This window comes from Aristolochia californica, unplaced genomic scaffold (genome assembly GCF_029961685.1).
Source record: "Aristolochia californica isolate CCGP_79_NKW_82.1479 unplaced genomic scaffold, dmAriCali1.0.hap1 SCAF_10, whole genome shotgun sequence".
In the NCBI taxonomy this organism is placed as follows: domain Eukaryota; kingdom Viridiplantae; phylum Streptophyta; class Magnoliopsida; order Piperales; family Aristolochiaceae; genus Aristolochia; species Aristolochia californica.
In genome coordinates, this window is record NW_027181771.1 from 28,579,564 (window position 1) to 28,603,069 (window position 23,506).

At 40.8% G+C, this 23,506-nt stretch overlaps 2 protein-coding genes across 5 annotated transcripts; both read right to left on the minus strand.

The window, feature by feature from the left end:
* Window positions 1-7,408: 7,408 nt before the first annotated feature.
* Window positions 7,409-10,780, minus strand: LOC137941932 (hsp70 nucleotide exchange factor FES1-like). 2 transcript variants are annotated; one of them, XM_068787551.1, is made up of 7 exons: window positions 10,728-10,780; window positions 10,507-10,611; window positions 9,938-10,080; window positions 9,792-9,842; window positions 9,109-9,330; window positions 8,820-8,922; window positions 7,409-8,100 (listed from the first exon to the last, which is right to left on the minus strand). In XM_068787551.1, the coding sequence occupies exons 2-7, from the start codon at window positions 10,590-10,592 to the stop codon at window positions 7,512-7,514; spliced, it is 1,194 nt and encodes a 397-aa protein (XP_068643652.1). In that variant the 5' UTR covers window positions 10,593-10,611; window positions 10,728-10,780; the 3' UTR covers window positions 7,409-7,511. The 2 variants fall into 2 exon arrangements, with proteins under 2 accessions (XP_068643652.1, XP_068643661.1); XM_068787560.1 differs by having other exon boundaries at window positions 9,962-10,080; window positions 10,507-10,779.
* A 3,900-nt stretch (window positions 10,781-14,680) lies between these two features.
* On the minus strand, window positions 14,681-22,238 carry LOC137935079 (pumilio homolog 2-like). Of its 3 annotated transcripts, none has more exons than XM_068779746.1 (10): window positions 21,824-22,238; window positions 21,091-21,726; window positions 17,881-19,331; window positions 17,652-17,793; window positions 17,459-17,566; window positions 17,087-17,299; window positions 16,885-16,995; window positions 16,430-16,624; window positions 15,347-15,521; window positions 14,681-15,073 (listed from the first exon to the last, which is right to left on the minus strand). In XM_068779746.1, exons 2-10 carry the CDS (start codon window positions 21,724-21,726, stop codon window positions 15,033-15,035), a joined length of 3,072 nt encoding a protein of 1,023 aa, XP_068635847.1. In that variant the 5' UTR covers window positions 21,824-22,238; the 3' UTR covers window positions 14,681-15,032. The 3 variants fall into 3 exon arrangements, with proteins under 3 accessions (XP_068635847.1, XP_068635838.1, XP_068635829.1); XM_068779737.1 differs by having other exon boundaries at window positions 14,681-14,885; window positions 14,990-15,073; window positions 21,091-22,238; XM_068779728.1 differs by having other exon boundaries at window positions 21,091-22,238.
* Window positions 22,239-23,506: the final 1,268 nt, after the last annotated feature.

The window sequence follows — 23,506 nt, forward strand, 5'->3', positions numbered from 1 at the left end:
TGACGGAGTCGGCAGCGACGGTGACGGCAAGGAGAGGAAGAAATCGAACGGATGGCCACAGAGGTGGCCGGCGAGCAGCTGCGATGGCGGTATAGACGCCGGCGAACAGCTACGACGGTGGTAGAGGCGGCGACAACAACCGATGGGAGGGGTCGGCGGTGACAAGGGGGGAGGAAAAAAATTTCCCCCCCTCGCTCTCGCTCCATCTCCCGCTCCCCCACTCGTTTGCAATCCCCTTACCGATTCATACTGATCCGACTCATTTCGAGCTGGCTCGCGAGCCGACGAACCGAACCTAGCTTCGGTCGAGCTCGGCTCGTTAAGGTAAACGAGCCGATTTCAGTGCTCGAGCTCGGCTCGAGCTCGATAAATAACGAATCGAACCGAGCCGAATCGTAAAACGGTTCACCACTATCATGATAGACCCTAGCTCGTCTTTCTTGCGCAAACCAGAAATGAAGTCCATTGAAATAGACTCCCACGACTGTTTTGGAATGGGCAAAGGTTGTAACAAGCCTCTGGGCTTTCTTTGTTCGATCTTATCCTGTTGACAGATAAAACATGTGCGCACAAATTCTTCCACATCGCTCTCCAAGTCTGGCCAATAATACTAGCCAGAGAGCAAGGCCAACGTCCTTCTTTGACCTGGATGTCCTGCCCAAAACGAATCATGGCATTCCCTCATGAGGTCATCTCGTAAGTTGTCATACTTTGGCACGTAAAGTCTGTTACCTTTGGTCATGAGTAGTCCGTCCTCAAGCCAAAATCGTCTCGTTTCACATAATGCATGGCCTGCACAATGCCATAAGCCTGGGCATCTTGGCGAAGACCAATGCGAATTTTGTCAAGAATAGTGGCATTGACTTGGGTTATGGCCGAAAGAGCCTGCAAATGAAAAATGGCATCTGTTTCGATTGCAAAAATCGCACCGTAAGTGTTTTTCGCACGGGCGCTCGCCTCCTGCACACTGCGCGTACCTGAGTCCATGCAAAGCACCCATATCCGTCTCGTGCAGCCACAACCACATCATACGTGAAGGGCCAACTGCCTGCCGCATCGCAAGTTGGGGTTGTCGAGCGTTGTTCGCATAGCACCACGCCCGCCTCTGCCTCTTCCGCGCGCGCACGTTCCATTTCTGTGCGTGCATGTCGTTGTATGTGCGTGTTCGTTACTTCCGCGTGCACCTGTTGCTGTGCCGCACTTGTTGCATGTGAAAAATGTGATTTTGCTGCTGCTTGTGTTGGCTCGTTGCTAGCTTGTACTGGAATGTTGTTGGCTTGTGTAACACTAGTTTGAATGCTTTCTGAGTGCATTCCAGCAATGCTTTCTGGTGTCATGCGTTGTATGTGTGCCAATACCTTTTTGCCCTTCTCTCCATCAAAAGGCATAGCAGAACCCGTCTTTCTGCTTAAGGCATCTGCAGCAGCATTAGCTTTCCCCGTCTTATACATCATCTCAAAGTCAAACTCGGTCAAGAAGTCTTGCCACCGAGCTTGCTTCGGGCTGAGTTTTTTCTGCGTCAAGAAGTAGCTAGAAGCAACATTATCAGTTTTTGCAATAAACTTGGAGCCTAATAGATAGTGCCTCCAAGTACGTAAACAATGTGTTACAATGGTCATTTCCCTTTCTTGAACAGTATATCGTTGCTTAGTTTCATTGAGTTTCCTACTCTCATAGGCGACAGGGTGTCCTTCTTGCTCCAACACTCCTCTAATGGAAAATTTTGAGGCATCCGTGTACACCTCAAATGGCTTGCTAAAGTCAGCAAGTTGCAGCATTGGTTCGGCCATCATAAAGTCTTTGAGTCACTGAAAGGATTGTTGGCATCTTTCTGTCCAATGCCAAGAATAGTCCTTCTTGAGAAGGTCAGTCAAGGGGGCGGCAAGTGCTGAAAACCCTTTGATGAATATCCTATAATAGTTAGCAAGACCAAAGAAACTTTTTAGTTCACGCACCATAGTGGGAGTTGGCCAATCCCTATGGCCTCGACCTTTTTGCTGTCCATTCAAATCCGTCCTCCCCCTATCCAGTCCAAGAAAGGACACTTCTTGCAACTCAAATGAACACTTCTCTTTTTTTACATACAGTTGGTTCTTTCTTAAAGTAAAAAACACCTTGCGAAGGTGCTCTTTGTGCTCCTCCAAGTCTTTGTTGTACACCAATATATCATCCAAGTATACAACTACAAAATGGTCCAAGTACTCCGAAAATACCTCATTCATAAGAGTGCAAAAAGTGGCAAGTGCATTGTTCAAGCCAGAAGGCATAACCATGAACTCATAGGCCCCATACTTGGTCACACAGGTCGTCTTCCCCTCATCTCCTCCGGCTATTCGGACTTGATAGTATCCACTACGCAAGTCTAGCTTAGTGAAGACCCTTGCCTCCCTTAATTGATCAAATAGATCAACGATAAGTGGAATGGGTACTTGTTTTTAAGAGTTACCTTGTTGAGCGCCCTATAATCGATGCATAGCCTCATGCTTCCATCCTTCTTTGTTTGAAATAAAACAGGAGCTCCATAGGGTGCCTTACTTGGTTTGATGAACTCATCGTCTAGCAATTCACTGAGTTGCTTGCGCAATTCGTCCAACTCCTTGGGTGCCATTCTATATGGTGCTTTGGTTGGCTTCTTTGCTTCTGGTTCTAATTCAATGCAATGGTCCACCCCTCCTAGGTGGCAATTGGGCAGGAAGTTGTTCCGGCATGACGTCCTTGAACTCATGCAAAATAGTTTGAATCTCCTTGGGGGTAGGTGTCGACTCCACCTGTTCAATAGCACAAAGAGATGTTATGTAGGTAGAGTGACCCTGCTTAAGTCTTTTCTTAAGCTGGAGGGCCGAAATCATTAAGTCCTTTTTGTTTACATCTTTGTCGTCAATTTCAAAAATGCTACAAGGACCCCTTTCGTCCATAATCCCCACCAAACCCAAATACAACATAATAAAAGCCTTACAAACTGAAAAGAATTCCATGCCCAGTATTACATTAAAATCGTTCATGGGGACAATAGTGAAATTTAGAGAGCCAACCCACTTGCCTATCACAACAAGGACGTCCTTGGCAACTCCTTGGACCTCACGAACCGCAAAATTAACAACTTTCATCTTTCTATCATCTTTCTCCCCTCAAAGCCATAGACGCTTAACTTCCTCTTCAGATAGAAAGTTATGTGTGGCGCCAGTATCCACCATTGCCTTCACTAGGCGTCCAACAAGTGTTAATATAATAAAGAGAAGTTCTTTAAGAGGTCTTACCGGAAGTGGAGGGTCTCATTCTCCCTTTGAACGAACAACATTCAGCAATGTTAAAGAGCCCATTCTAGGCTCAGTTCCACCATCCCCAAGTTCGGTCTGGGCAGCATTGAGGAGACGCTTCTTTGGGCAGTTCCTTGCGAAGTGTTCTCCATCACAAATGAAGCACCAAACCTTCTACTTTGTTTTGTCCGTCTTCTTCTTCTCATTGTATCCTTCTTTTTAAAATTATTCTTAACAACACCATTGTCCTTAGTATTGTTCTTATTAATTGAATCATGTTTCCTTTCATATTTGTTTAATTGTTCAGCAATAGCCAATGCTGAAGTTAGTGTTTTCACATCTCTCCTTCTCAATTCCTGCTCAGCCCCTAGACGAAAGCCAACAAGAAAAGAGAAGAGTCGGTCTTCATCCGACATATTGGAGATGCACAACATTAGAGAAGTAAACGACTGCACATATTCTTGAATGGTACCTTTTTGAGATAGTGCCCATAATTCTTTCCTTGCTTGGTACTCTACATCCTCCGAAAAGAATTGTTTTTGTAGCTCTCTTGAAGTCGTCCCAAGTTTGAACAGGTTCTTCTCCATCTTGCTCATCTCCCATACGCCTCCTCCACCAAATAATTGCATCATCGGACAGGAACATGGCAGTAGTACTAACCTTTGTTCGATCGTTGGTGAGCTTGCTAGCATGGAAGTATTGTTTCACTTGCCATAAAAAATTATCTATGATCTTCGCGTCTCTCTTTTCGGTGATAGACTTTGGCTCAGGCACCTTGATCTTTGCTTGTGCATGAACAACCCCTCCATTTACGAAGGCTTGTTCACACAATGAGAGTCTTGCAAGCAACTCCCCAGAGAGGTCTTTGACATCCTTCCCCAATTGTTCCACCTCCATCCTCATGACGGCAATGGCTGAATGGACGTCTTCCTCAAATCCTCTCAGTCAATTCGGAGTTGGTTGATGCTCCTCAATCGTCCTTTGAACGAACTCCTCCCAGTTCATATAAAGATTTTCAACGTTATCCAAATGATGTTCAAGAGTTGTAAAACGAAAGTTAATGTCACTTACTTGTTCTTTGCCTCTTGAAGCATCTTCTCCAGTTGTGGAAGTCATTAATTGCAACGTATGCTTTGATACGAGTTTGTCACGGGCTTAGACGAGCCTAAACTCCTTTAGGCTGGCAGAAATTCTAAGTCTCATGTGGCCTGCTTTCAGTCCTTCGAAAACAGTACAACCTTCTTCCCTAAATCGTCATCACAATGCTCCTTCCCCCCCAGGTCGAACAACAATATAAAAACAAAGGAAACCAAAAGGATTGGAGGGGGAGAATACCTTGTATTGATGATTGAAAATACAATATTGGTCGTCCAAGTGGGAGGACCAGAGTCTCTCTACAATTCTCTCCCTCGAGTGCTCTGCAAGCTTTCTCTACAAGCTAGTGAATGAATCTACAAGGGTCGAATGCCTTGGTATTTAAAGGCTTCGACCCCCTGGAGATTCTCCCTTCCATCCAATGAGAAGAGAGTTTCTCCCCATTCAAATCCCTTGATTTAATCCCTTACAACTACCTCTTGGATTTAATCCTGTATATAGACGTCTTAAGTGTCTCCATACGTTTAGCCGCCCAATCAACATTCAAATCATACTTAAAATGAGTCTTAATTGCAATAGGGAATGTATGGGAGTGGCCAAAGAAGAATCTCCTCCGAAAATGCAACCTCCCAGATTTTGCCACTTTGCATGCACACACACGCGCGCATTGCAGAACCAGCATGGCAACCCCAAATGCGCTAGGTGCCCGTGTTGTTGCTTCATGCGCTCGCGCGCCCATAGCTTCCATGTCGGACGCGCATTTCACCTTCGACAACCCCAAATGCCAATGCGCCTTCTGCTTGGGCCGTGCGTGCGCGTTCTGCTTGCTATGCGCCGCGCGCCCGTCTGTTGTGTTTACAGTTTCTGTCTCGGCTGGTTGCTAGGGTCATTGCGCGTCTTGCTGCTTGGTCATCCGTCTGGCAAACTCAAGTATGTTTTCTTCCTCTGCAGCTGATACCGAGCCGGCCATATGCGTGCACGCCTCTGGGTCGTGCCGTTGCACTTGGCCTTGGCCGTCGCTGCTATTGTTGTGCACTGGACTTGCATAGTCTTCAGCTTTGGTGTCTGGCCACTATGGCTTCATCCTCCATCTCACCTATGCACTTTTGCAGCTTGCAGGCTCTCAACAGTACTACTTGTTGGAATTGGCTGCATGTTTTTAATATTCAAGTTGCGCCTTCTCAAAATGGTCAATCTTTTAGAGCAAATGATTTCAATATGGTATCAGAGCGGGTTTGTTCTAGGTTCGATTCCCCGTGTTGTCATTTAGGCGTTCATGTGTTTATGATGGGTTCCCGATGTTCATTCCTGACTCCATGCTTCCCGTGAGGGGGAGTGTTGAGACATAAAGTCCACGCTCGATTTAGCCCCTCTTATACGTAGTTGCACCTCTTTCTAAAAAATCGACCTATTAGTGAGAGGCGCAACTATGTATAAGAGGGGTGAAACCGAGCGTGGACTTTATGTCTCAACACTCCCCCTCATAGGAAGCATGGAGCTCAGAATGAACATTAGGAACCCCAACATAAACACAGGAACACCCAGATGACAACGCGGGGAATCGAACCTGGAACAAACCCGCTCTGATACCATATTGAAACCATTTGTACTACAAGATCGATCTCACTAGGCGCAACTACGTATAAGAGGGGCAAAATCAAGCGTGGACTTTATGTCTCAACACAACTTTTACAGCAATCCTCGGTAGGGGTGGCTTCGATCCGAGCCGGCTCGCGAGCTGCTAGAGCTCGGCTCGGTTCGTCTCCGATCGATTCAGTATCTCGAGCCGAGTTTGAGATTCGGGATCGGCTCATTTGAGTTAACGAGCCGAACTTGAACGAATCAAGGTTCGACTCAAAAGATCGCGAGCCGGCTCGTTAACGGGCAAGTCGCGGGATCAGGAGCGGGATCGAGAGCGAGAGCGGGGGAGAGGGGGGAGGAACGCCGAGCCCCTCCCGTCCGCCACTCTGGCCGCTTATGTCACCGTCGACAGCTCCTCGTCGGCCGCTACATCCCCTTCCCTCCGATTTCTTTGCCTCCTTTGTTTTCGTCGTCGTCGCCTCCGTCGCCAATGACAGGTCTTTGCCGGCGCCACACCTTCACTCCGCGTCTTCTCAATGGAAAACTAGAGTCGATTTCTCAGAGAGAGTTACCTAAGTTGGGAGAAATAATTTCTCCCCCCACCCCCTGAGAGTAAAGTCAATTTCACACGTGTGAAAGTCACACGTGCGAGATAATAAACAAGTAAAAAAAAAACTCTTTGTCCCTTCATGCTCTTAAAAAAATTAAAAAGACATTTTAATAGAAATACTTTATAAAGACTATTACTCTTTGTCCCCTATCATTCTTTTTTTTTAAAATGTATGCATAATTTTATAGATAATTTATTTAATATATATTTTGTAGAATATTAAATATAGGTTAACCTCGAACTCAAACTCGGTTGAAATTATTAGGCTCGAAATCGATGAGCCTAAGTCAACTCAAGATCGAGTTCGAAATCTTTAAATCAAACACGGCTTGAACATAGGAAGGTTCAGACTCAGGTGGATTCTATGCCACCCTTATGCTCAATTTTAAGTAGAGGTCATGCCCGTTTTATATAAAATATATATCCAATTATGTAAAATATATGTAAAATTTTTTATACAATTTATTTGACATATATTTTTTAAAAAATTTTAAATATATATTAAAACTCGAACTCGAGACATATAATTGAACTCAACTCGAACTCGGTTAAAATTATTGGACTCAAGCTCAATAACAATTTTAAGCTCGAAACTCGGCTCGAGCTCGAGTTCAAAATATTTAAATTAAACTCGACTCGGCTCGGCTCAATGCCACCTGGCCATGCGTGTACCCTTTACCCTATTTGGAAGAGTTTCCTCCAAACAAATCAGAAAATAACATGGCTGCTAGGCAAGAGTTCATCGCTCGCTTGCCTAGTAGCAATAAGAACATGTCGCATGAGCAATTTCGAACATTTCTTCATTTGCTTTTCTATTATAACATATGAAGTTTAGGTGAAAGGGAAACACGAGAAGAAGACTATCTGCACGCCCAATTTCTACCGGAGCACGTAAGGAAATATGAAAAACAAACTTACATTGATACCAGCGAAGTCAGCTGTTCTACATTGATCTTCACAGTGATAAATCAATTTTGGTGATTTTGAGTCTCAACGTTATGATCTGGCCTGCTTTCAACATGGGAGCGCTCAGATGCCGAGGGGCCAGGGCCTATCAGCAAGGGAGTCTCTTTCTTTTCCACATTGGTGGGTGTGCGGGCAGGGGCACTAGCTGCTGGATTTGCTGCCAAAGCCCTAAGACGGGGCTCAAAAAGCTTGCCAGCAACATCAGGTGGAGGCGCATCTTCACCTGGGAGAACCAGAAGACCTCTCTCCCTGAGGGAAGAAGGCTCATTATAGCAGTTTCTCCACAGTGAGTCCACAAGTTGCCTCTCTTCGCGAGCAGCACTAAGGTCTTCGGCGTTCATTGAACTGATGCCTTTGATCCGATCTTCAAGGATTTGCTTGAGTTTCTCATCATCTTCAACTGAACTGCTGCTCCCCACACCACCCTTCTCCTGTGCAAGCTCCAGGAGACCTCGAAGCGCAGCTTCTCGTACTTCACCATCCTCACTGGATATTAGATGCATCATGACACGAGGAAATCCAGTCTCCATAACCACATTGCGGTCAGAACCATTTTCATGCAAGAGGTACTGGATTAAGTTGAGAGCTTTCCTGTTAATTCGAATAGCACAAGATTTAAAGAGTGCAGTATTAATGACCTCACATGGTATAGAGAGCTTTGTGCATGCTGTACTAAGACATAGTATAGAGTAACTTGAGAGCATATGGATAGAAACAAGTGAAATACTTTAAAGATGAATTGCTGGCAATGTCAATACGAGGGGGTTCCTATATTCCTACATGAATTCATATACTAAAGCAGTCTTCCAATCATCCAAGCGACCAAAAATTGGAGCTTCCACAGTACCTAGTTACTTTGAGATAATTATTTCTGACAAACAAAGAGCAATCATAAAACGGGGTACACTACAACTTGCAAGTGAAAATTTTCCAAAAAGCAATACCGTGACAAAATCACTCTTCCTTCAACTGCTATAAGTAGGCATCTGAACTAGTATTTTTTCAGTATCACACTACTTATATGAAGAGATCAGAGACATTTAAAGCAAGCCCACTTATTCAGTTTCAATATGTAGGCCCCAGAGTCCTCACTGTGTAAAAAATAGACATTCAACACTGAGGAGAGCGTTGCACAATATCAACCACCCAAGAGAGCAATAATGTTTGTTCTCTATTGACTGACAATAAAACCTTCTAGAAGAAAAATGAGTTTGAATCCCCTAGTTGTGCCAGACATAGAGAACATGTTAATGCTCTTGCAGGATATTTAGAATAAATGAGTGAATTAAGCAGCAATGCCTGTTCAGTACCTTTGAAACCGGACATTTTCTGAACCCAAGGCATCCTTCAACGCTGCATAACCATTGCCCAGACGAAATGCAGCAATTCCTGGTCTGTTGTGCCGAATTAAAGCTGTCATAAGCAAAGGAATAGTTCAAACTCCAAGTATCCCACCTTGGCAATTGACATACAAGAACTACAAAATTTACAGGTAAGGTTATGTTTGCAGGAAACTTATCAAGAACTAAAAAGAAAGAAAACTTTTAATTTAACTTGTCTCCTAACACGGACATAAAGAAGCTGCTCCAGAATACTCACAGGATATTGCACCAAGAGCTTTTGTCCGAACTTTGACATCAGGATCAGAAACGAAATTGGATAAGAGTGGCTCTAAACCATTTGCTTCCATAACAAGTTGTTGGCTCTTTGGATTGTTCTGTACTATGGTTGTAACAACATCTGCAGCCTTAGCTCGGATGCCAGCAACTGGGTTTTTCAGGAAGCCAAGAAGAGGAACTAATCCCCCTATGGAGTGAAGATCTGTTTCCAGAACACAATATCATAGACATAAGAAATAGCTATAGCAAGGCTGTCAGCTTACTAACATACAAATATTTAAACCTTGCATTTCAAAGAAAAGGACAGTTACGGATTAAAAAGGTTGACTGATGCATGACTCTTTCGCCCCTCCCATTTTTTGACCTCAATCTCTCTCCATCTATTTGTCTCTCTCCGCCTCAACTGTCACTGAACTGTGATTCTTCATGAAACCTTAACAACTTTGATTCCTATCTCTAAACTGTCCCTAAAGGAAAATGACTGTGTACTGTTTGTATGCAAATATAGTAGAACAAACTACACGATTAAGTCAACAAATGTAAAATGACAAGAACTTCGTCTTTGGACATGTATGACCAAATTCCAACGGAGTGTTGACAGAGTTTAAACTAGAGTTGCATCACAATAAAAGGCATAATTTCAACATATCAAATTGCACCAACCATTCGCCATGTCAATGGATTCAACGTGCTCCTCTAATTCATCCAACATATCTGCACAGCAACCAGCCAGCAAATGCTCATCACTATAAAGTACTATGGTCACAAAAAGACAAACCACCCAACTAACATAAATTAAACATAATTACTTTCAATATCCGTTGAAGTAACACCTTGAGCTTCCAATACTTGTGGTGGAGTTTGCATAACAAGAGTAATCTCTTTCATTCGCTTAATCACGTCAACAGTTTGGGATTCCATTGCTTCCATGAACCATCTACGATCCTCCTCACTAACAAGAAAATAAATAGAACCCAGTTCAGATCCAATATTCTAGCACAGAAAATGGCCAGCCAGCAATTTCTAGTAAAACTATTGAACTCTCTACCAAGGGTTTGCCAATGTAGTACTGTAGAGCAGAAAAAAGTACCAAATAGAGTAGCAGAATTTTTTTAAAGAATATAGCAGATTGTTTAGTTAAGAACCCTAGAGATCGACATGATCCTAAAATTTAAGCTTTCGAGATTTTAAACTTCATACAGAAAATCAAGGTAACAAGGCAGTCTCATAAATTACACAAAGAATCACACAGGAAGCTTAAAGTTCACAACAACAAGTTCCAGAACACAGTACTGGAGATTATTCAGTTAGTGGACATTCCTCTCGTATTTTGGGGAAAAAATAAAACTCAAAATACAAAAAGAAGAGGAATCAAAACCTGATATTTTGAGGAGGACGAGTTCCATCTGAATGAGCAATACTCCATTTGAGTAATCCATCCCAATTTGGTTTGTCGCTCGCCATGAATGGAGAACCAAGCACTCTGAAACGAAGATCCAACAAACAGAAGAAAAGGAGAATAAAAAGTTGTTACAACAGTTTCGGAAATTAGTTCAGCCGAATCAAGATTACAAAGCTTCAAAAGTTGGAAATAAATACGCAAAAGACGGAGGGTTCTGGAGAAGGCTAGAATGTTGCAGAACGGTGGAAGGCGAAGTCGGTCAGACACGCAACTGAACTCCACGGTCCGCTATAAAATCCTGACCGGTCCATCATTCTGACCCCGACCCGCATGCAGTTTTCTATCTAGACCCAGACCTATGAAATCGGAATGACCTGATGGCAGTAATGTTATTGTTACGTTATCATGTTGATCATTGAAGAGCCGAATCCTCTGCAACGAGGAGGACCTCTAGACGGAAGAAAGAATGGCTGCATCCGTCTCTCTCTCATCTCATCTACCCTTCGTTCACTCGAGACCTCGTTTATCCACTCAATTCTGTAAGCCATCTCTCCACCCTTCTCCTGCTCTCGTTTCCCCATTCTACCAATCGAAAGTATTGCTTGATTATCCACCGTCAAGCCTCAATTTTTCTCTGAAGAACGCCCAAGTTCGGAAAACTTTCGCCATTTCCACTGATGCTTTGCCTTCAGAAACCGCAGTCGACCCATCGCCACTAGTAGCTTCCACGGAGGAGAGCATTAGTTCTACCATTATTTATGTTCTCTTCTTAGCAGCCTTTGTTGCCCTCTCCATTCTAACAATTGGGGTAGTCAACTCATCTTTGCCTTTTTTTGTTTTTTTTTTTAAATGAAATTGCTGATGATTTGCACGCTTGTTCTGTTCGTGTAAAATGACTGGGTGATGGGTGGTGGTTCGTTTCAGGTTATCTATATCGCAGTGTCAGATTTCTTGCAGAAGAGGGAAAGAGAGAAGGTTGATAAAGAGGAGAATGATAAGGTGAAAAGGGGTAGAAAGAAAAAGAAGGCAAAAGCTAGAACAGGTCCGAGAGGCTTCGGGCAAAAGATTGAAGAGGAAGAGGATTAAGATTGTTCTTGTTAAAAAAATATCATATTTTTGCGTCGTCTTTCCAAGTTTTGGTGTGGAAGAACAAGGCAAGGGCTTCATCCCTTTTCATCTAAAGATTGAAGAGTTATCTCCTTGTGTGTATCTTGTTGCAATTTGAGGAAGATAAACCTTGTAAGCTTACTCTTTTCAGGAAAATGAATGCGAGATTGCGAAACAAAGACACACAAAAGCAGAAGCCATCCACCCTCATTACAATTCGCACTAGATTCTTTTATTATCTTTAGCAAGTATTTCTTTGAACACTGCTTGGTTAGAGATATCTCATCTTTGCTATTCAAGAATTAAGTAGATCTTCTTCATTAAATATGCTCGTTAAATCTATAGGATCAAAATATTTTTGTTGTTTTGTTGTTAGATTTTTTTTATTACATAAAATTTGATTACCACAACTTGTGGAATCCTTCAGTATTTGTTATCTCATTCTTGTATTTCTTCTGTTACTCATCTCCTTGTTCCTTGCCAAGATACCCATCTTGCATACAATAAATGAGAGAAAAAAAAAAATCACCCCTAACACAATGACAAAACTCCAACTCTAGTCTTAAATGACAACCCTAATGTAAAGGCGGTTCGACCTAATTTTGGGCAATGAAAAGAGTTTATCACTTTTTAAAGGTAAGCAAAAAATACCATTGGGTTAAAAAGAATAAAATAATTTATTTAAGTTGTATATTAGGCACGCTACTATTCTTGTAGGTAACGGGTATTTATACATTGTTCCAAAGTGATTTTTTAAAATAATGATAACTTAAAATATTTTGAGGAACTCAAAGGTGTGAATAAAAATATATCAATTTTCATACTTCCAAATTGGAAATAGATGCTTTTAGACCAATAGATGGATGAAAAATGATCATGTTTCACTCAAAAGGGAGATTAAAAAATAATAATTCTTCGTATTATTGAGGAAATTTTAAAACAAAATCCAATAATAAAGTTTTGAAATAGAACATAATAATTAAAAAAATTCTAAAAATAGAATTCTCATGTAAGGTAATCGTTTTTTTAACACTAAACAAATTTCGAAAACAAACTTAAGAAATAAATTTTGGAGTAAAGGGGATTTTAGGGCAAATATATTTATAATTTAGAATGAGGAAATAAAACCTTTTAATTCAGAAATTTCAAACTTTGTCAAAATAGGAAATTAGTTCATGTGAGTAGAAGAAGAGGGAATAATTTGAGATATAAAAATAGAAACTCTTAAGAAATGAAAGATATGCTTTGGTCAATATTTGATTAGTTTAAAAAAATAGGAAACTTGATTAAACCAAGAATAACAACTCAAAAAAAAAGGAAAAAATTAGCTTAAATTTTGGATTTTCATGTGCAACACGAATTCTAGTATGACCTTTGATTCTTTTAATGTTGATATGTATATATGGAAACATAGCATTGAGAAACAGTTTGTTGGGTTCAAAAATAAACTCATAATGTTTTCTTTTGAGATATAATTCTCTATATAAATTCTGGATCTTAATGGTACACAATGTCTTGAAAATTAAAGTTTTTCATAAATGCTCGAATCCTTTCTGTTGCTTAACCCTTGCTACTTTTGATGTCGATTTCTGTTTGTAGAAAACTCCTAATGACAAAAATCCTTTTCAATTGGAAACTATAGTAAAAAATATCTTTTAAGTAATTTATAATTGAAATATGAAAATTTTAGTATGATGATACAAACCCCAAAGACAAAAACAAGTGTTGTCTAAGGAGAATGACTAAAGGGTAAGGAAAAAAACTTCTTTATTCTCTTTTTCTTCTTCTTGTTTTTCTTCCCCTACTTCTCCGTCTTCTTTTTCTTCTTTTGCTTCTCCATCTTAAAACCTTGCTCGCTTCGATATCATGTTAACTATCAAGGAGAAAGTATGGAAGAAAGAGAGAAGAGGAGAAAATGTAAGAAAGAGAGGAGACTAGAGATAGAACCAAAGGGAAGCACATTGATATGAAGAGGAAATTATGAAAGTGGTGTATTCCTTGCTCTTGTATGGTCCTTTTATAATAGAACACAACAAATTATATTAAAAATAAACTTTTCCAAAGTTTCCAATTACACATCTCTCTAAATCTAGCAATTAATAAGCCATAATAAGGAAATTAATCCTAGAGAGTGAGAGAGTCCTCATCTTATTCTTATACACATGCATGATGTGAAGTCCACATTTTGATTTTGCTTAAACTATGAGATCTTATTTGCATGGGACCACCTTTGAATACTTATTGTTTCCATCTTCAATGGGTTATTTAGTATTTTGAGTTTGCTGAAACCCCCCATCTTTATTACCTAACCCACTTACCCCTATCAATGTTCTTTCATCAATTTCTTCCATTTCTTGAGGACTAATTTGTATAACCCTTATTAGCTATACTCTCTCTTGAGTTCACATACTAACATCAGCAACATCACAATCTTCCTCATCGTCTTTATCGAGACATTCTCTCTATAAGAGTTTCTTTCAAATGGAAAATAAATTGCCCTCACCCTAGTATTTACATCACCAGAAATTGCCTTCAGGTTCAAGCTATTAGGTATGTATGCATCTTTCTTACTTTATGCAGTTTATTAGTTTAAACGGACAACCTTGGAAACAAAACGAATCAGATAAACAAAGCGCCTTCTTGCAGGTGGCTTTGTTTACTACTGGTCACATCGTTCTTAGACCGTGAGTGGCAGAGCAGAAAAGAAAAGAAAAGAATGGAATGGAATGGCGCATCAGAATTCCTACTGTTTTAAAGCACCCAATCACGGCACCTGTTATTCTCATTCCTGTAGTTCATGATATGATTGGAAAGATTCAAGCTTTAGTGCAAAGAACGGTGAACAGCTTTCCCTCTTGAATATTTCCTCTTGAAAACTCTGCCAAGTTGATATTGAATCAATTTGCCACTTGGTCGCGGCTGCTGCTCTTATCCTCCATTTGCCACCAACCAAAGTCTCAACTCTAGCACAATATAGCAAATTTTCCATAGCAAGGAGATTTGTGTCATCAACCAACTAAGAGATTTAAGTAAAAGCTTGTCCTCATCAAACAAGGGACTTAGCTGAATTAGAAAAATGTACTTACAACAATCCATAAACAAAAATTAGAATAAGAAAAACTTGGCCTAACTCGAAGACAACCAACTGGCCCTCCATGGCAACATTTGTACAGTCACGTTATATTCACTACACCTCCTTTTTCTTCTTTTTACACCATTAGAAACTTCCGCCTTTTTTTCTCCTCAAACTACAGAATGTACAGTTCTCAGTACAAGAATAAAATTTATTTTCAAACAGCTTGAACCTGCCTGAATAGATAGAGATGGGTAGAGAGAAAGAGGAAGCTCACACCTAGCCTCAGTTAGCTGTACAACAACTTTCTTTTCTTAGACATCTAAGATGACGGGTATGCAGACTGCATTCCGATTCTCCTTTCTGTAAGCAAGAGAGCTGGTGTAAGACAAAATGACATGCAAGATCCGACTCCATACTATACACTACTATGTGGTCACTCATTTGCTTCAGAGAATGGTTTTTTTTCCATATGTTAATGGATTTTTGCCGTCAAAGCTGACCCAGAGCCCCACGAGACTCCGAATCCCCCAGAGTGGCCAATCTACCACCATTTGGTATTTGCTAATGAATTACAATATAGGAAGAAGAGTAAAAGGAAGAAATACGAAAGAAACAAAACAGGAATGCTCCTACCTCCAGCTGCAACAAGCTTCTCTACACGTGCCACAATATGCTTTCCATAAGTATATTTTTTTAGTGCATTCAAGTGCACTTTTATTCGGGATAGGATAAGTTCTCGTTGTTGGTCATCACAGGTCTCAAGGACCTTTTGCACAACATAGTTGGCAAACTGATCTTTCATCATTGCCTGTGCACGAGAAATTTAATTACATTAATATTTAGTAGATTTGCCAATCAACAAAATAGGAAAATTAACCTATTTCAACAAACAACAGTCAAACACAACCTGGAAAACATTCAGACAACAGTACAACTAAGTGGAGTAAGAGGAGAAACAGGTTGTTTCAATGGAGCCAACCGAATCATAAGAAGAGCTGCTTTCTATCAAGTGAAGGAACATGCTTTTTTTTTTTTTTCATTTGAACCTACTTGATATGCAGTGAGAGAGAGAGAGAGAGAGAGAGAGAGAGAGCATCATCTAATGCTTTCCTCAGATCTGTAAGTTATAATTTGACACTAGTTAAATTTAGTTTTTAACCACTTCTCTCTGTCAGTTCTGTGATCCATGTAAGAATATCTTCTTTCAAATTGACCTACACTATCCAAAAAAAAAACATAAACCTACTGTTAGCATGTAAACCAGCCTAGTCCAACCTCAGGGTAAAAGAGCAATCTCATTTGGATGATTTAATTGGGTAGTTTTTCTAGGAAAATTAGCCACAAGAAAAAGCCTTTTGCTTCAAGAAGCTATACGTATGTCCTTTTTTGATACCATAATTGTACTCTACCATGCATTTCCTGATGCACAATCCAGAAGTAAAAAGCATATTTAAATGCAAACCCAGTATCTCTGGTTTCCGCCCTCTTGTATAAATAGTTAGGGAAAAACATCCACATGGATAATTACATGTTCAAACAAAAGATGACTTGATGTACCTCGCAGCAGAAATGTAAAATTAAGCAGGCAAAATATAATAACATATATAAATAAAACAGTATGTTCGAATGATTTTAGCAATAAAAAATAACATCACACTATCTCATGCAATCAGAAACAGAGGACATCAAAACATCAAGAATAAGCCATTGATAAACCTGCAAAGGCTCGTTCTCATCAGTAGTGCCCAGCATCTCATTCACCAAAATCTGCCGCTCAGGAGGCCCACCAAAAGTTAAACACTTCTCAACAACATTTGAGGCAAATTTCTGCTGACTCATTTGAACAATCTGCCCAGCTAATTTCTTTATTATTGCAGAACGTTCATGCAACTTGCCATGCTCTAATACATGCTGTTTACAGGCAAAGTAGATATTCGATCACCAGGTGCATAAGAACACCACAGAATACAAAGAAAGCAAATATTATAAATGGCAGGAGATTAGCATTGAGTATTTGGAACTAGTCCTTGCCGAGCATCAGTGGTTTAAAGTTGCATTGGATGCGAGGGTAGGAGTTCATGGACTGGTAGCCACAAAAAGAATCAAATAGCAGTGATTATTTCGATAGCTGATATTCTGTAGAGGCATCCATAAAAGTACATATCACAAACCTGTACAACATAGTTACCATACTGGTCCTGCGCCAACAAACAAACACATTGCAGAATTTCATCCATCATGATATGCTGGGTTTTGGGGTCATCACAGTGCTCCAATACTCTCTGTTACACAAACAACTCCGAGAGATTATAGATATATTATTATTAGTAAGCAATTTAGCTCCCCAAAGAGAGTAGAAGATATTGAGAAAACCTGTATGACACGGCAGCCATATGGATGGGTTGATAATGTTACAACTTGATCATAAAAGGATGAGACAATGAACTGAATAGCATCTTGTGGAATGCATTCGATGCACTTTTGAATGACATGGTTCCCATTTTGATCGCGTACACACCGCATAATATGACCATCAAGCTCAGCCACCATTTTCGCCTGCTGATCCAAATCAACCACTTCAATTGCCTGCAACCATGAGTAAGTTGTGCACAAAGCAGTTATATTTAGAGCCTTGTCTATGAACCTCCAACAAATCAGACCTATACATACATATAAGTCTCATAAAGGTCTACTACTTCAATTATAATCATAACCAGAAACCTGAACAAGAACAAGACAAAATACCTTCTGGATCACCCGGCAGCCATACATTTGAAGACTAAGTGTCAACACATGTCCAGTAAGCTGATTCGCCAGTTCCCTTCTCTGAGCCGCAGTTCCATGCTCAAAAAACTGGAGAGAAGATAAACACTATGTCAGATCATTAATTTCTGTCTCCAAACAAAAGAATAAAATATATATAGGATCTAAAGAAAACCTTCTGGATCACATAATTCCCAAAGACATCAGTCATAAGAGAAAGAGCTTGTGGAATGATTTCTTCGAAAACCATATTCTTCTCCTCTGCTGTGGCTGTTTCAAGCTTTTGCTGGATGAATCTACTACCATACTGGTCAGCACTGACCCACAGAAATAATGAATCAGATCGTTATCGAAAGAATATAAAACTAGGACAAAATATTGAAACTTTGGCAGCCTTTATGTACCTGAACTCAACAACATGACCTGCAATCTCTGAAAGTTCAAAACACTTAGTCTTGTTGCTCTTGAATTCTTCCAGTAGAGATGAAGCAAAACCCTCATCCATGTTAACACTTGCATCTGAGTGCCATGAACCCATAACACCACCACTGAAGCCCCTCATCCCTGAAGTAAATCGCATGTTTCTCTCACCATGTCTTATAGGACTACCTGGCCCCACAGGAGATGCAGGAAGGACAGGACTTCCAGGATATGACATGCCAAGGCCAAAAGCAGGATTTCCATAGTATCCATGATTCAGACCAGTTGATTTACCCACAAAAGGCATCCCATAAGCTTGAGATTTCTGTGGTGAAAGAAGTGTCCCAAGATAAGCTTTCTGGAGTCCAAGTAAGTCCATATAGGAATTCCCCATGTAGTTCCTATCCATGGAAGGATCATTAAAGCTAGCTGCAACATGTGCTGCATATTCAGCAGTCCTTAAGTACTGGAGATACAAAGGGTCCATAAGTGGCATCTGAAGTGCTGTTGTGCCTTGACTTCCCATTCTACTGAGACTTTGCAGATCTGCAGCAGCTCCATTTAAATTTGTTCCAGAAGGCAGACCTCCTCCCAGAGCTCTAGAGTCAAGAGTGGGCCCACCAATGCCAGATGCAGCAGCAGCCGCATTTTCAAACAAAGGAGGCAAATTACCTGCACCCAGTTGACTTGCCATCATGGATGGCAGTGCTGGATTAATCGAATACCCACCTAAACCATAGTTTGCAAATGCTGGACTTGTAGACTCCACATTCTGGTAATGAGAAGGGGAACCACCTGAATTAGCTCCACTGGGTGAAGAGGCAGCTTTAAGATATGAGTTAGTAGTAGAAACAGTAGGACTTTCAGACAACAAAGATGGACTTTTCCGGTCCAAAATTCCTCCATTAGTTTTATTATGACTATATTGATGTTGCTTCATATGGTTCTGACCACCTTGAAGATCAAACAAGAAGTTCTGATGCTCCTCTAGATCCTGCTGAATCTGAGATTTTAAATTATTTGGTCCATCAACCACACCATTTGCAGATAAGTTCATGCTCGACAATGCAGTAACCAGATCTGTGGGCTCTGAGGCTTTAAATGAGGAAGAACCATTGATGGCTTTTTTATCAAGTCTTCCACCAACAGGTGGAAGACGAGGACTGGGAGCTCGGGCCACAAGCTGGGGATCAGGGGTGGTGCTTCTTGAGAGAGATGCACCTAAAGCAGATGCAAAGCTTTGAGTTTTTGATCCACCGATTCCTTGAACACCTCCATTTATTGTTTGCACATTCAGACCAGAGGTGATCTCATGGTGCAACTGAGCAAGTTGGGCTTCAGTAGAAGTCAGAGTTTCAACAGATTCATCAAAAGTATTACGACTGGCAGGACGAGATGGGTGAGTGGAGACTGGGGTTGCATGCCCCAAATCTTCCTGCAATCCAAAAGAATCTTATTTCAAGAGAAGCTAGAAAAGCTCAGGTAAAAAAATCTTAATACATTAATAAAGATTGACAATAAAACAACGCACAATTTTGAATGGGGAATTAAGCCTAAAATAGAGCAAAGCAGGAATCCTGTCCAAAGTTGGGACAAAAGGACAAGAAAAAAAGTAACTAAACTCGCATTTTTTTCATCTTCAACCTTCTATTTACTGATACTAGGCAGTAAAAGAAAATTGACCTACATTCACACCTTTGTTCTCAAAAAAAAAATTACCTACAATTGTAATAACCAAATAATTAAAGAAGTTGGACCTTATTGGTTGTGTCAGCCACATTGCGATCCATGGCATGTACGACAGTATATCCTATTTTTTCCAATCTCTGTAACTTTTTAAAAGCAATTTAAGCAAACAAATGTTCCCTACTAACCCTACCAAGCATAATGCATCTCTGTTCAACTTAAAACCAAGCTCACCCAAAGCTATTGCATGCATTTTAAAAGAAACATCACAATCATCCCAAACATTTCAGCTAAGATTCTCATTCAAACACACTGAAATAAAATTTGTAAAGAAGATGGGATGAAAAAACAAATACTGCTCTATCACACATCCTAGGGTTGACATGCACACAAAGAAAAAAATCATGAATTAAAGCTCGCATAATCTGTTTATTTGACAGCTCCAAATACCTTAAAGTCCAAATATAATATTTCTGACAACTGCTACTGTAAATTTCCTCAAATTACAATATAATCCAGAAAATCATGTAAAAGGATGCTACTCAAAGAGATCAATCTCCCTAAATTAAAATGTGTCCTCTTAGTAAGGCATCTAAGAGCCAAGAGTCCAGCTAAAGCCCAACAAGGAATCAAACTCATTAAAACAGAAAATATGGGTCCTGCGCATCAAGCTACACATTTCAACTGAAGCTGAGATAAGATGCATAATAATTCTAATAGTAGAAAGAGGTGATAGATGAATTAACAGAAACTACCTTTGGCATCTAAATTCAAATATTTATATGCTCCTATCAAATCTTTCCATAAAAAGAAGGAAACAATTTACACTTCTATACACACGAAAAGAGAACAGAAGTTTACTTAACAAGAAGGTTAAGAAAGACAATATGGCTGTCAGCTTCGGCTGATGATTAGGTGAGCTGAATATCAAGCATTGTGACCAAAGAAATAACTTTAACTATCCCTTTTTTTCAAGGAATGTGACACGTAATGAGATACGACAACTTATACGAAGTAATTCAAATGGTAATAACTGAATGAGTTGCAGAAGAACCAAATAATGCAGTTGCTCCATAACCTCGTGACAGATGAACATAGCTTCACAAAAAGATACTCATTTCCCTAATAAGCGCTTTACAAAAGATTCTGCGCAGTTTAAAAAAATTATATCATAGAAAATGATAAGGCCTGAAAATAAAAAAACAGGAACAAGCAGAACTGAAAAAATAGCAAGTGTACATTCTATATAAATGCATTTTAAATCACTTATACTCATCACTATTCGTCCTTCTCCACTTAAACAAGGAAAAAGGAAAGCAAGAACCATGAAACTAGTAAACATAAAGATATTCTACAAAACGACCATTGTGTAGTCTAAGCCAGGAGCAATTAGTGAAAGAAGACATTTTTTCCAGCCTCGCACCTTCAACAGCGCTAGCAATAAAACAGTAGCACGTAAAAGCAAAAAAAAAAAAATCAGCCAAGTAAAAAAATAAAATAATATTCACCTGAAAAATCTCGGCGAAACTCTTCTGTCTTCCAACGAGTCCCAACCCCGACAAACCAATCAGCCCGTCTCCACCCCTTTCCATCCACTCGTTCGCCTGAGATTTTCTAGCTTCCGCCTCTGTCTCCTCCTGCGTATTAAATCCCGGCTGCAATGAAAATAACGATCTACTCCCTCCATCGTCTGCCCTGTTATTGCCGTTATTTACTTTCCTCCTATCACCGATCCCCCCGAGGCCTGAACTCCCCGCCTGCAACCTTTGTGCAAACCTCCAATCCTCCTTGGACAAAACGGGCTGAGGAAGGCGAGGGTTTAGATTGACGTGAGAGTAGTAGTAAGAAAGATAAGCCGGATCAGATCTTAGCTCTTCTTCTGATAAAAATTCGTTATTTTTGGACAATTCTGAAATCGAGGAATCTCCAATGCTACCGAAGAGACCTCCAACAGCTGATAACGATCCTTCCACGGTCGGTGGGGCGGAGCCGCTTCGATAGAGATTGAGTTCTCGCTCACGATCACTGGCTTCTTGTCTTCGCTGCTCTCTGAGAAGCGCCCCCAGCTCATTTCCTAAGTCCTCACCATAGGAACCCTCAGCGCCGCCTCCGATCAATGGTCGCATTCCCAGCTCAGACAACATCTTTAATGGATTCTCAGTGACCATTCCACAAGGGAAAATTCGAACAAATAATATCCAGGAAAAACAAGGGGAATAAGAAAAGAAAAGGCGGCTTTACCTGCTCACCGTTTTTTTTTCCGATACCGTTACTGAAATCTCATGAAGATAAATTTACACATTCGAGCTGCCGTTGAAAACATTATTCTACACAAAAACCCTAAAACCTAAAAACTCATTTGATATTCGAGCACGGAACGAGCTCAGTGAGCGGGCTATTCGTTGCACGAGCTAGAATTTCGCTGAGAGAGTCAAAGATCGGAGCGGAAGCGAACAACAGATGAGTTTTTCTCTAGGGTTTCGACAGTGAAATGGAGGCGATTGTAATCGGTTTCGCCATTAGCTATAGGGGGAAAAGAAAAAATGCAAAAATCACAGCTCCAGCTGAAGCAGAAGGGAGCGAGTAGCAGGGTGAGGTGGGCGGGGATGATAAGCGAGACGGGACAGGAAATCAGTAGCGTCAGATAGAGTAGTCAACGGCCAGGATCCATCCGTAGGTATGATTTGTTCTCGCAAGAAGCCTTAGGGTTTTATTTCCGCTTAAATGCTGTATTAAATCAATCGGTAGTCCCCAAACCACCAGATCCTATTCGAGAGCCAGTACTAGGGCCCATGGCTTTAAGCCAATAGCGGAGTAGGAATTAGATTTAGAAAAATCCGTGGATTAGGGATGCAACGTCGGGGGTATTAGATTTAGATTCGTTGCTGTGGCGAGCACCAGCGCTGTCCGTTCTGTAACGTCTACTTGTCTTGTCCCCTAGCTTTAGGGTTTTAGCGCGACCGAGAAACCGTTGCGAACGGCTCTCAAATGACCAAAATGCCACTGCCAAATTCACTAATCCACGAAACCGATCAAGAGATGGGAGACGAGTTGAAATCATCGAACTAATAAGACAGAATCGAACGGCCAGGATTGTCTGAGTACGAGCTTGGAGGATCTAATTAATGAATTAACGGATCTTCTAAAGAGAAATTAGTGGATAACGAAATGGAGACTCGACAAATGGCGTCTTTTGGTCAATCGCGACTCCAAAGCACATGCCCTTAATCAAGTCACTTCTTCTTCTTCTTCACTCCCGTCATTACTCGTTTGATACTGCCTACCGTCCAAGTGTCAGATGCCGTCGGCGTCGGATGGAGGGATTGATTGATCTGTCAATTTCTTGTTTTTAAACCGGTGGCTTCTGGTCGTCGACTACAACTTCCCAGGCTTTTATTTTCCCCTCATAAACTTGTTTTCCGGCGGTGGATGAGCCTTGCTGTTGTGGCTCCTTCGAACGCGTAACCTTAAAGAAAGAGAGCAGAAGAACGTCCGGAGTAGTTAAGTCTTCTTTTTTCTCATCGATGATTTAGATTTTCTGTTTTTATGCTTTCACATGAAGGAAGTTATTGACTTGGTTTTTACCCGTATTGAGCGAATTTCACCGGCGGGAAGGGAGCTCTGAATTCCATGCTTGTTTATTCAGATTTGAGATTTGAATAAGAATGGGGAAGAGAGATGAAACTAAATGCTCCTCTTTCCCGTTTCCGACTACTGAGTGCGTAAGGTAAAAACAATTACTCGGAGAGACTAAATCTGAGTAGAGCTCCTTCCAACAAAGGGAACATGGCCTAGCAGGTTTCGTCACTCTTGTAACACGTTGAGAGCTGGACCGTTGATCTCCGAGATTCTCGATTTCTATTTTTGGCAAGCCTGAGCAATAGATCGAGCAAAAGATAACTTGTCGAAAGAAGCATCTCTGCC